Raw genomic sequence first — 12,332 nt, 5'->3', positions numbered from 1 at the left:
TAATGGAGTCATGCACTAAAGTTACAGTCTTTCAAAACTATGTTTGCTGTAGCTGTGTTGTCGTGCATCTATGAGGGAGCAGTCGTGGTTTGTGGTGTTTTATGATGAGGACGGTGAAGCCAAAATGAAGAAAAATGGAAGATTTAAACACTATATAACCCCACAAAGCGCATTTAAAAAAATGATTTGACAAGACTACAGAGGAACTAAATGCTTAGCTTTGATTAGTTAAAAGGTTTGGGATTATTGACTGGATATGAAGTAACTGCAGGCGGAGGAGGGGTGAACAGACATAAGAGCAGACGTGAGAGTGGTATCAATCTTCTTATCGTGAGTAAACAGATTGGATAAAAGGCTACAGAGAAATAAAAGATGGAAGCAGCATCGGAGGTTGGACTAATGCTGCATTTGTCCTTGTGTAGAGGAGTAAAGTGAAGTAAAAGGTTTAAATTAGGAGAGAAGATGGTTTGTCTTTGACATTTTTAGTAGATTTTGTGTCCAAGTGCTGTGAGGCTGGAAAAGTTGAAGCCACAGAGATGAGTGATGCGGCGCTCTCCGTTTTCTGTCACATACATTTTTTTTTTCAAGATTCAGTGGTATGAACTACTTTTTTTAAGTTCTGCATTAGCTGCAGCCAGACATCTTCACATAAAAGGGGCTTTTGTAAAACATGAGCCAGCAGCAGAACGATGTCTTCACTTCAGGCTACACTTTATCCTGAAAAGAAAAGCACTCGAGTGGATGTAGTCTTTCTTTTCCCTGAATTCACTTTTCTCCACTTTCTACTGGAGGACATGTTTACTCATCCCTGTGTGGATGAAGAGTGACAGAAGCCGAGCAGAATGGGGAGAACTCATCAACCTGATGTGCTGTTCAAAACTGAAAAAAACATGACGGAGGGAGAAGATGTATGACCACAGCTCCGACACATAGAGTGGTAGACGACGCATGTCAGATGTTGTAACATCAGCTGAAGCGCTGAGAGACTCGCTGTGCAGAAAAATGTTAGTGCTTCTTGTTGTTCTTCAGTAAATGTGCACACGTAAATAGTAAAGTGGAAAAAAAGAGGACAGTGTTTGTTGAACTCAGTGAGTATAAAGTGTGGTTAACAATAAGAAGATGGTGCTTTTTCTAACTGGATTGAATTGTGAAGTATGATTTGTGTGTGTGCAGTTGTATGATAACATTAATCTGCAATTCATGTATTATATAGTCAAATGAACTGCATTTTTACAGTATTTAGACCCATTTATCATAAATCAAATAGTTGTCTAATGTGGCTCTATAATGTGTACACACACTATACATACATATACATTTATATTATTATTAAATTAAAGTGCTATGTGTAACATGTAGCATTCATAAAAGTGTTGAATTGTACAAACTCATGGGGAATTGTCACCCTCTGCAGCTTTTTACTCTAAACTATGTCAGCTCAAGAATAAAACTGCCAAGTAGACATATTATTTGTTGTTGCATGAAAACTTTAGCTGACTAAATATGTGACTTTAAATTAAATCAGTAAAAATAAATCCAGGTGCCCATTTATCGATTCCTGATTCAGCTAATTTGTCAGCGGCAGACGACATAAACACCCTCAATATTTCTGAGTAAGGATGAGCAGAGATACGAATGCAGCTTCGATCATCATGATTCGTCTGTGCCTGTCGATGCTGCTGTCACTTTCCCATTTGATAAAGTAAATAATAAACGAGCAGCCTGTGTCGCTGTACGACCTGATGTTACAGCTTCTGCAGGTTTAACTTTAAACACTTTCACCTGACAGAAAACACATTTACAGTTCAGCTTTAATTCTGCTCATTTGGTTACTGAATAATTAAAATGGTGTCAGGTTATAGTATGTGTAAATCTGGGTTGATTTAGTTTTTGTTTTCGTTTTTTTCAGTACACGTCAGATTCTGGGTCACCTCCTTCTAATAAGCTGCTCTGCAAGCAATGAATAGCTCTTTGCAGTTATACAGTAAATAAATGACACACAACACGTTGACTGGTGAGCTCCTATCAATATTCTCATCTGACTCTTCTCAAAATGTCAAACTAAAGGTTAGAGACAAATTATTTTTATGATTAAAAGAAAGCATTGTTGACTCTTAGTAGAAAACAGCTAAACACATTCAGCATTTTTGTTTTTAATGAATGAATTAACAGCAGTGGAGCTGGTTCGATGACCAGCGCACGAACCACACGGCTAAAATCCTCAGCTCGCGTCCAACATGTGGTTAAAATTAATTAAATATGGTGGTTTAAGTTCAATTAGAATAAAGATGTTGTAAGTAAAGTCAGTGGGAATGTTTTCTCTATTAAGCCAGACCACAATCTTTCTCTAACCTTAACCATGTGCAGAGAAAGGTTTTGCATGTTGTCATATTGATGCACACTGTAGACATCCTGATATGTAACTCTGAAAAAACTGCAGAGCATCGTACCTGCTGCTTGTCACATTCTGGTTGTTTCTCTCAGCCTGACTGTTTTTGAAAGGTACATCACTACAGCTGTTAAATATTTACCCAACCTGACAGTTATATAAAACCTTCACAGGCGAAATCCTTTCACTCACGCTGCAGCTCTCTGAAGAGTTTCTTTCTATAAACACTGCAGGGTTTGAACTACAGGTATCACTTTGCTTTTACTGGAGTTTGAGAAAAACCTGGATTCAAACACACTAAATCAAAACAGTTTGTAAAGGATTTAAAGCAAGATAAACAGGAAACACATGGAAACACAGTGACCAAACAGCCTTACCTTTTTTGTACCTGCTGTATTTCTCTCAGCTCTTTAATCTCTTTCACTTAGAATCTGATGTGAGCTGAATTTGCTTTAATTTGCTTCTTTAGAAATACGACAGCTGACACAAAAATCTGGAAATTTCAATGGTTAAAAATGTTCTGAAACCAAAATATTGAATCAGTAGCCCTGTTTGTGTTGCGGTTATGTTTAAGGACACGTTTGGTATCCTTACAGAGAGCTCATTGCTTGGCTCATGCAGCTTTTAATCCCAGTTGATGGACGTTTGGGTAAAGAAGCAGCTGTGGGAAAGTTGACACATCACATGTCATTACCACTGAGTCTCTGTGCGCCTCTGAACAGACACACGGCGTTAAACCCGCTGTGTTGATGGGAGACCGTCTGTCTGTGTCCCCTCCAGATCTACGGTGTTGTATAACAACAACAACAGCCAACACAGCAGAGACAATACTGATGCTGTGTTTGTGTCTAATGGGACAGAAGATAATGATGGAGACACATCAAAGAAAAAGAGTTGTACTGACCAGTTGAATGTGAACAGGTAAACTTGAGCTACAGTTGTGAGGCCATAAAGAAGGCGACTGCAGATCTTTAGCTAGATTGTATTTTTCTACACCTCTAAAGGTCATTGTGTCTTGCAAACACTAATCATAGTTTACAGTTCAAAGAGGTTTTTTATGAGAACAGCTAAGAAATTCCTTGTAAAAGCAAGAAGTGGAGAATAAAGGAAAACAGTGGAGCTCTATGGTACATGAATGAATGAGCTACATGAAGCTGTGAATACACAGATAATGGTTAGTAACATACACTGATTGTTGTTTGGTCTTTTATGCGAATTTACCTATAATCAAGATATAGAAAAAACAGAACAGAAACACCTTTATTTGTCATTTGTCACATTTTCATGTTACAGATGAAATTTGTCCTCTGCATTTAACCCATCCCCTGGGGGGAGCAGTGCCCTAGGTGATAAATATTCATCAGCCAGGACAATTAAATAATTAAGCTGCTGTTGATTTGTTTGTTCTGCACCTTATCTGAGATTTCAAAGATCTAAATGTTTATTTTATTACTTGGATGTTGATGTGAATGATATTTACAGGTCTAAATGTGATAAATATGCTGAATATATATATATATCATGTGATAGTGTTTCTATATCGAGTCCAGCACAATCCTAAACTCGCACCCTCATAAAATATTCAGCAGGTGCATAAAAAAGCTCTATGCAAAGTTCCAGTAGTAAAGTCCAAGTGCATATAGGTTTTAACACAAGCATGAATGTAACCTTCAAGATGTGTCTCATATTTTAAATCCTGGATTTATCAATGACAAGATGTCGTCCTGGAGTTTCAGAGGCAGAAAACAAATAAATGGTGGTATCTGGGTGGAGCATGTGATGATGATACACCGTTCAAAAACACCTCTCCATGTTGTCCACTGTAAATAAAGACATTAGAATGAGTGAAACCTCCTATAGACAGATTGATATGACACCATGTGAAGACAAAACCTCAACTTTACTTACTGTAGATGCTCCTGTACCATTAATTCTGAGTCATTAGTATAATTCCTGTAGAAGTAAAAGGACCATTACCAACAAGATTGGCAGCTAAGATGCTGCATTCTGCAGGTTCTGGCTCCGGGTCAGATTTAGAGGGAAATCTGTTGGATTGCTTCATGTCACAAAGCAGGAGGTGGGTGGTGTTTTTCCTCAGTAAACCAAGCTTTAAAGGGGAAAGTCATTTCTAATGTGTTTATCCTCTTCAGTGAAGCCACAGGCACAGAGGAGGAGGAGGTGAGAGATGATGCAGCGAGGTTTAAGAAACCAAGCTACAGCATTAAACGTATGTTGTGATTAATCTTATTGTGTTTCTAAAGAAGACTCTTCGGTTTCACATGATGTGCATGATGTCCTGTCATTGTTGTTGTTGATGGACTTTTCTTTGTCTTCTGTCGCCTCTAATTTCCTTCAACCTTTGCTGTAACTGAACACTCTCAGCGGTGACCTGGAGCGTGGATCCAAAAATAAATCCACAGTCGCTCATTTGGGTAGAATCGACATTTGCCTCCCAGAAGCCAAATCTCAAAAGGGAGTGTTGGCAGTTTATCTTTGCTGAATATTTGAGCTGTTTACTTATCAACCAGTTCACCTCAGTGCTTTTTTGGAACCAGTCACTGGGTGAGAATAAACCAAAACCATATTGTGCCTATTGACACCTCAACCATCTGTTTGCAGCTGACACTCAATCAGAGGGAGTAAAAATCTTCTTTCACAGACATTAACTGAACTTAAAATGTTGTTTTCTCTATTTAAAACACACGGTCCGACCTTTTTAAACAACGGTGCATATGAAAATAGTGTTAAACATCCTTCTGTTACTAAATCAGTCACCTTGACGGCGTTTTGATTTGCACTATAACAAGAAAACAAAACCATTTCACAGAAAGTAGTTTTAGTGTAAGACCTCCATCTGCTTCCCTCCTTCATCCCGGCTCCGACTTGCCTTACATCTTTCATTCCCTCTTGGATTTCCTTTACTTTGTATAATTCCTCGCTAGTGTGTCCTCCGCCTTTGTTTGAACACTTTCTCCTTCTTTCTTCTCCCTCAGAACAACACTGGGTCAAAGCTGATCATTCCTTTAGCTCCTGGTTCCGCTCCCCCCCCCTCCTCTTCGAGTCCCTCCATTACAGCAGAGACCCTGCAGCTCATATTTAATTTTCATGTGTGTTTCAGTTTCATGTATAATGCAGCAGTTCCCTTCATCAAAGTGAAAGTGTCTGTCAAAGCCGAGAGGGCAGGCCAGAGGTTCAGAGTCAGAGGAGTCTGGAGGGACCTGACAGCTTGGAGCAGGAGGTTCTGTCTGACCACAGTTTGACCCAAATAAGTCTCTTCAATACTGATACTGACATTTCTGGAAACCTGCTGATAGTCAGTATTTCTACAGCAGTTATTGTGATTCCTGTTGCATCATGGTGGAAACTGTGTATTTGTGGCCCAGTGACGAGAAGCACCAGATGAAAGGTGTGGGTGGTTTAATGTAGGGGTCAGGTTGATTGGAAATTTAAAATGTTTAATGTAAACTTAATTAAGGAGTGTGCTCTGGCATCTGTTAAAAAAGGTGCATCACTGCGTGTGTGTGTCTTTATTTAAGTTTTTCTTTTGCTCTTTTTTATTACTTTATAGCAGCAGATCGAGGTTGAGGGTTAATCACAGTCTCTTTGGTTCCAGTTCATTTGGGAAACATCTATAAATTTTATGGCACACCTTTTAGTGCACAAAATACGGAGAGTGGCACTAAAAGCCCAACATATTATATCTGTAAAATAGAAGGGTTTGATTTTAATTGTGTTCAGACAAGCTGGACTTTTTATATTGCAGTTATTAATTAATAGTTTTATGTTGTGTGTATTTATTTCCTGGTAATCACTGTTGGTAGGTTACAATGGGAGCACAGAATTTTCCATGTTTTTGTGGGTGAATAAATTGAACCTACACACAAGACAATCTGCCCTTTACACCTCGTCAATAATTTAACACTTGTCTGGATGAGTTCTCATCTCAGATGTGTTCAACCACGGTGCAGCAGGGCAAGAGAAAGAGAACTGGTTTTTGTACAACAGGCAGAGCTGAACACACGAACATGCTTAAGAAGAAAATATGTTTTGGCCACAGTTATGTGAATTTTTCCATGAGTCAGCCAGTGTGGAAAACAGTTTTGAAATAAAAAGGGGTCACGTGTGTTCAATAAGGTGTACAGAGCCAGACAGCTGGAAGTGGTGTTAGAAACCTGTCTCCTTAAAATAACGTTCCTGATAACTGCACCGTCATCAAGTGACGCAGGTTTGGATTGAATGAACTGCTACAATAATAAATGGGAAGTGAGTTGCAAAGAGGTGGTTGGGGTGGATGCAGGGTTTATAATGTGCAGGACTGACAAACCACCGACCCGAGTTTGAGTCCCAAACTCAGGTTTAGGGAAGAAAAGACCTGCAAACATGGTTATTAGTTTGTGTTTGTTTGTTTTAATTTGTCAGTAAAATGTACAGTTTGGACTGATTGAAGGTTTACTGACCACATTTAATATAACGTCAGCGTAACTCCATGTGTTGTATCTTCTTCTGGGACCAAAGTGTCTCAGAACAAGTCTGGGAGCCAACATCCTGCGGAGTAAAAGTGCTGGTGGCGATTTCAACCTTGATGAGTCATGTTGGTCAAACCCTAATTTAGAAACCTGGCCTGAGCCTCAGTGTGTGTCTCTCCCAGACACTGCTAACAGTTTTTATATATGTCTGTCTGCCCTGAGTCATTTTCATCAGCCGGCCTGGTTATGTCAGAATATAATCTTTCCATACTGCTGGACTGCAGCCAAATTATGACTCACACACACACACACAGAGTTGAGCATAATTATCATGATTGTGTCCTGCGTTCTAGGAAACACTGTCAGGCCCAGACTCTGCACACTAACCTGTATGAACAAGGATTTGTTTCCCTCGGGCACTGTGCTCCACAGTTACCCTAAAATAGGCCGAGCCATTTCCTATTGACGATGAGATTAGATCCCATTTGCAAAACTAATCTAATGAAAATGGACAGGACTCAACAGAACTCACAGAGATCATTTCTCATTTTCATTCAACCCAGTGGAGACTGAAACTGTCTCTTTGTTGTTTCTGAAAGTCATTTCATAACGTAGCATGTTTATTTAGAGAGTATTGTGATCTCAACTTTACATAATGATGTAGTCGTTTTAATCAGAGGATGTAATACAGCAGTATTTGTAGTAGTTGGGATCTTTCCTTTTTCACCGTTCCCATTTGTCTGTATTAACCTTTATTCTTTTGTTTCTGTGTCCAACAGGACAGTTTTCCTGCCAGATTTGGAGGGATCCACTTTGTAAACCAGCCCTGGTACATCCATGCTCTCTACACCGTCATTCGACCCTTCCTCAAGGACAAGACCAGAAAGAGAGTAAGGCCAGAAAATCCTCCATTAAAGCAGATACAGTATAATCAATGTTTTTTTAATAGCTTTGAACTTAAAGGGGTGTTAGTGATCAACCCATTTAATGATATGGGTTGTATATGAGGTCACTGTAAACTACCTGCTCAATACAGAATGCTGGTCAGACAGACAGACCGTCCTAGAACCCGGTTCTAATGTAGACTACCTTATTGTTTGTCCTCCATGCAGATCTTCATGCACGGTAACAACCTGAACAGCCTCCACCAGCTGATCCACCCTGAGATCTTGCCGTCAGAGCTCGGTGGGATGATGCCCCCATACGACATGGGAACGTGGGCGAGGACGCTGCTGGACCACGCCTATGACGAGGAAACCGATTATTGTCCGGAGTCCTACACGCTGTCAGTACAAGACCTGGAGAGAGACCTAGAGAAAAACATGTCCCCAAAAACCATGAAGAGGTCAGCTCATTACTTTTAACACCTACACATCTGTAGTATTTACTTCCTGTACTGCTTTATTTTTCCTTCAGTGTTACCTATATGTAGAAATGTAGTCACAGGTTAGATCAAACATGTGAATCAGGCATTACAGTCGACTAAGGTAGATTTATATGTGAGGAAATGTGTTACTAATTCATCACCCCACTCAAAATATCCCCAAGTGCTGCAGGGATTTAAATCTGAAACGTTATGGTATTGTGATCAGACCGACAGGAATCGCACACATCTGAGACCTGTGGCAATAACACAGGACCCAGCACAAGCAAAATTTAATTTAAACCTGCTTTTACCGCTAGTAATACTAATCATTGAGTGTTCTGTGTCCCCCAGGTCTCAGTCAGTGGTGGAGCCCGGCGTCCTGAAACGACCAGACAAAGTCAAGAGTGAAGAAGACAACATGCAGCCACTACTTTCGCTGGACTAACACTGCTTGAATAAAGCTCGAAATCAGCTCCAAATCCTCCCTAAATCAATATTTACACACACACTTACACTAACAGACTTACTTCTGCACATACCGTAAGCGACCCGCACGCCCTCAAACACTTCCTCCAGAAAATGCTGCTGTTGTGGTGGATTCTTGTTTCCCTTGAATTCAAGAAAATCAAAACGAGTTGATACGAAGCGAACAGACACAGGCGAGAAGGACGTTTCCTCAGGCCGAATGGTTGCTGATGGTGTTCGATATATCTATTTATTTACTTATTTGTCAAGTGCCAATTCCAATAACTGTAAAGTTATGTGTTAAACAATCCAGACCCCCCAGTGCGGAGCAGGGAGAAGTCGTAGAAAGAGTTGTTAAGTTGCCACAAGTGTGAAGACAGTATTTCCTACAGTAGTTTAGTAAATAGGTGATGAAGCATTTGAAACACTGGAACTCATACTTTAAGGAGCGCTTGGGCCCCCCCCATGTCCCAAGGCACACATTTCTTCTTTGTACAGCAATTTGAGGAAAACACCTAGTGTGGGTCAAAGCACGGCACAGGATTAGCAGAAGTGACGCTAATGAGCTTGCTCAACCTCCTGGACCCAAATATACAGGAAACACACAGGAAGTGGGTTTACTGGGTCTTAACTGGGGGATTTGGGCACGTTTCCATTGAATATAACATCTGAACTATCAGTGTTGCTCCACTTATCTCTTGGAAAAGCAAATCCCCCTTTATGGTACAAGTTGGCTCTTTGAATTATCTGCTTTTTCCTTCCAGCCATTTTCTTTCTTCTTCTGACCCATATGTCACAGAATACAGTATTTCTCCTTCCATTAGAAAAATACAAAGCTGTAGGCTCCTTTTGAATAATGACTGTGTTGGTCTGGCTGAAGACAGAATACAGTGTATATTTTCAGAATCTTATGAGTAGGATGTCGAGCCAAAAACTGTTTATAAGGCTAAATTTACTTTTATAAAAGCAGCTCTCCTGTGATTTTGTGACACATTTCTTATATATTTGGTTTTTGCAACAATGATCTCATATAGACAAACGGTTTTCTTTGACCAGACATGTTATCAGTATTTTTTTTGTTTGTTTGTTTGTTTGTTTGCATGTTTTGGATCATTTAAATTATTTACCCTCAGACTGAATCCAGTTTTGCCCTCTTTCAGGTTGCAGTACAGTTCCTTTGTATTCATTTAAGCGCAGTATTCTCAACTACATCTCAAACTTAATTTAGCAGATTCTACTGAAGCTTTCGCGTGTTGTATATGATTGTATTCTGTATATTTATTATATGTTTACTTAATTACCAGAATTAGGTCAACTTGCATCCAGAGTCATTTAAAAAACAAGAACAAAAGAAACACTGAATGTACGCATCCTTTTTGTTTGTATAAAACTCCACAGGGCTCCTTTAAGCCTGACAACACATGGACACATGAGACGTGCACACTACAGATCGATTCAAAATGTATTGTAATTTAACATTTACAAAGTGAAATTGGGTTTCGATTATCTGCCCCAGGGAATATTAAAGTTGGCAGCGTCCTCAGTATATCTGGAAGTTAATGGGCGAAAGCATGCAATACATACCCTACATGGTCCTTGTTCTGAAGGGACATAATTTTATGTCAAGTTGCATTTCAAAGTATTATTTTGCATCTTTAAAATACAGTAATTATTATGATTACAGTCCGAGTTTGATTTAATTTTCAGTTACACAATCTACTGCTGCAGTGTACATATTTAAAATGACAGAGCCACGATTTTTGGTTCGCTCCACTCACTGTGTTTTAAGCTTGTGACTTCCCAAAGCACACACTTCTTCGTATGACGCTCAAACCACCTGGAGGCGTTTGACACAGTTTCGGGTTCTTCCAAATCAATCATTCACCACAGGTTTATGTTGCAAAGTGTAAAAAGCATGACAACCGAATGTCGAGGAGTCAGACAGGCTAGCAGACAGAAAAACTGCGACTGACGAGCAGTCAGGCTGGGAAACAGACAGCCGAGCATATCACAGAAAGGCCGGCAGGCAGGAAGTGTGAGGTGGCCGGCTGCAACGAGAGCAGACAGCTGGAATGTTAAACTATCACACCAGCGTACATGGCATGTCAACCCCACTTACAACAGCTCTACCCTGTGCAGAGTTAGGCTGCAGTTTCAGCAGTTTACTCCTTTGGCTCAGTATGAAATATCTGGTTCCACTGCAGTTTACATCAGATTAACAACCTGCCACACGCAGGTGATAGGGACTGTGCTTTTACTGAATAGCTACAGTATGTGATCATATGTCAGTCAGTGCAGCCAACTGCATGGGAACATGATTGTATTATTTGCTCCCATTATCTTGGGACTTTGTTTTGCATGTTCCTGCTTGTACCTGGTTTCAAATTAATTCAAGTGTTGCACTCACACAGTTGATACCAAACAATGTGACTATAAGGCATCAAGATATTTCTGACTTTTACCAAACCAGTTATTTAGGATAGTATCTGCCCGTTTTTAAGCCCTACGTTGCCACACCTCTATCTGAACAAGAATGTATTACCAGAATCCAGAGAATTAATCAACAATTTGTATTGATTTCTAATCTGTTCCTAACCTTGATGAAGCCATCGTAGCTGCCTAATCTTGACCAAAAACAAAGAATCTTTTTAAACATTGGTACTGAATGTTTCAAAGATACTGTCAGTGAACAGAATTTGGATTTGTTTGCATCATTTACATATTTGAGTTCTTTCTTGGGAACAAATTAACAAACACTTGCATCACTACATGACCCGGTTTAATTCAATTAACTCTTGGGAAATGTAGAAATACTGCTTCTGTGTACAATGTAGTACGGCGTGGGTCAAAGGTGAAACCAGAACATCATGATCATCAAATGTTTTAGAGCATTTACTTATTAAACACATCCAGTAGTTACAGTAGTTACAGGTCATAACTCCTATCACAGTATATAGAAGTCAGTCGGGCTGTGAGTCATTCATAAAAAGGGACACACACACACACACACACACACACACACACACACAGAGCCACTGTAGATGCTTCCAGTTGTTAGGATATAAGTTTACATGTAATAAACATCTGTATTCTGCTTGAATATAGCAAAACTGAGTTTATCTAAATCTCACTCAGAACAGGATCCTCCAGGATCCTTTTTAAGGTTCAAGTATTGGAAGCTGTTTGTTTTATTGTAAATGTAATGTATGTATAGGAACTTAAACACAGTAACACACAGCTGAAGATTTCTTTTTATTTATTACAGGTATACTTTATTGGCAGATGCTTTGTTCTTTACCACACATTTAAGATTTTAAAATTTTTTGTGAGTATTTTATTAAACTGTCTATGTACCTTGTTTATTATGCAGGGGATTGGTTGGTATCTGTTGTATGAATTGTAAACAGAATTACGAGGTCACAGTTTGTTTTCAAGAAATTCAGCATTTTGAATGTTATTTCTGTGTTGTTGTTACGTCTTTTCTGCTGACCTTGGATCAAAATATTGTTGAATTCTTTTCAGACACCTGCTGTACCAGACCAGAACATATTGCTGTCAGATTTTAAGACAATCTAGGCATTTATTCTCAAATTTTGATTCAATATTCTCAACAAATGTGAACACAAAAGATGGATTTCTGTGCTGG

The 12,332-nt window shown here is 39.4% G+C and overlaps 1 protein-coding gene across 1 annotated transcript in view; it reads left to right on the top strand.

Moving 5' to 3' along the window:
• clvs2 (clavesin 2) overlaps positions 1 to 11,057 on the top strand; it is a 31,532-nt gene extending 20,475 nt beyond the window's left edge. Inside the window, exons 3-5 of the mRNA XM_026341924.1 lie at positions 7,635 to 7,745; positions 7,968 to 8,200; positions 8,573 to 11,057. Of these exons, the coding sequence (XP_026197709.1) occupies positions 7,635 to 7,745; positions 7,968 to 8,200; positions 8,573 to 8,666 (438 nt within the window). The 3' untranslated portion in view covers positions 8,667 to 11,057. The remainder of the gene's footprint in view (positions 1 to 7,634; positions 7,746 to 7,967; positions 8,201 to 8,572) is intronic.
• The last annotated feature ends 1,275 nt before the right edge of the window (positions 11,058 to 12,332 follow it).

This window comes from Anabas testudineus, chromosome 24 (assembly GCF_900324465.2).
Source record: "Anabas testudineus chromosome 24, fAnaTes1.2, whole genome shotgun sequence".
NCBI classification, from domain to species: domain Eukaryota; kingdom Metazoa; phylum Chordata; class Actinopteri; order Anabantiformes; family Anabantidae; genus Anabas; species Anabas testudineus.
This window is presented reverse-complemented; position numbering and strand designations above follow the sequence as displayed.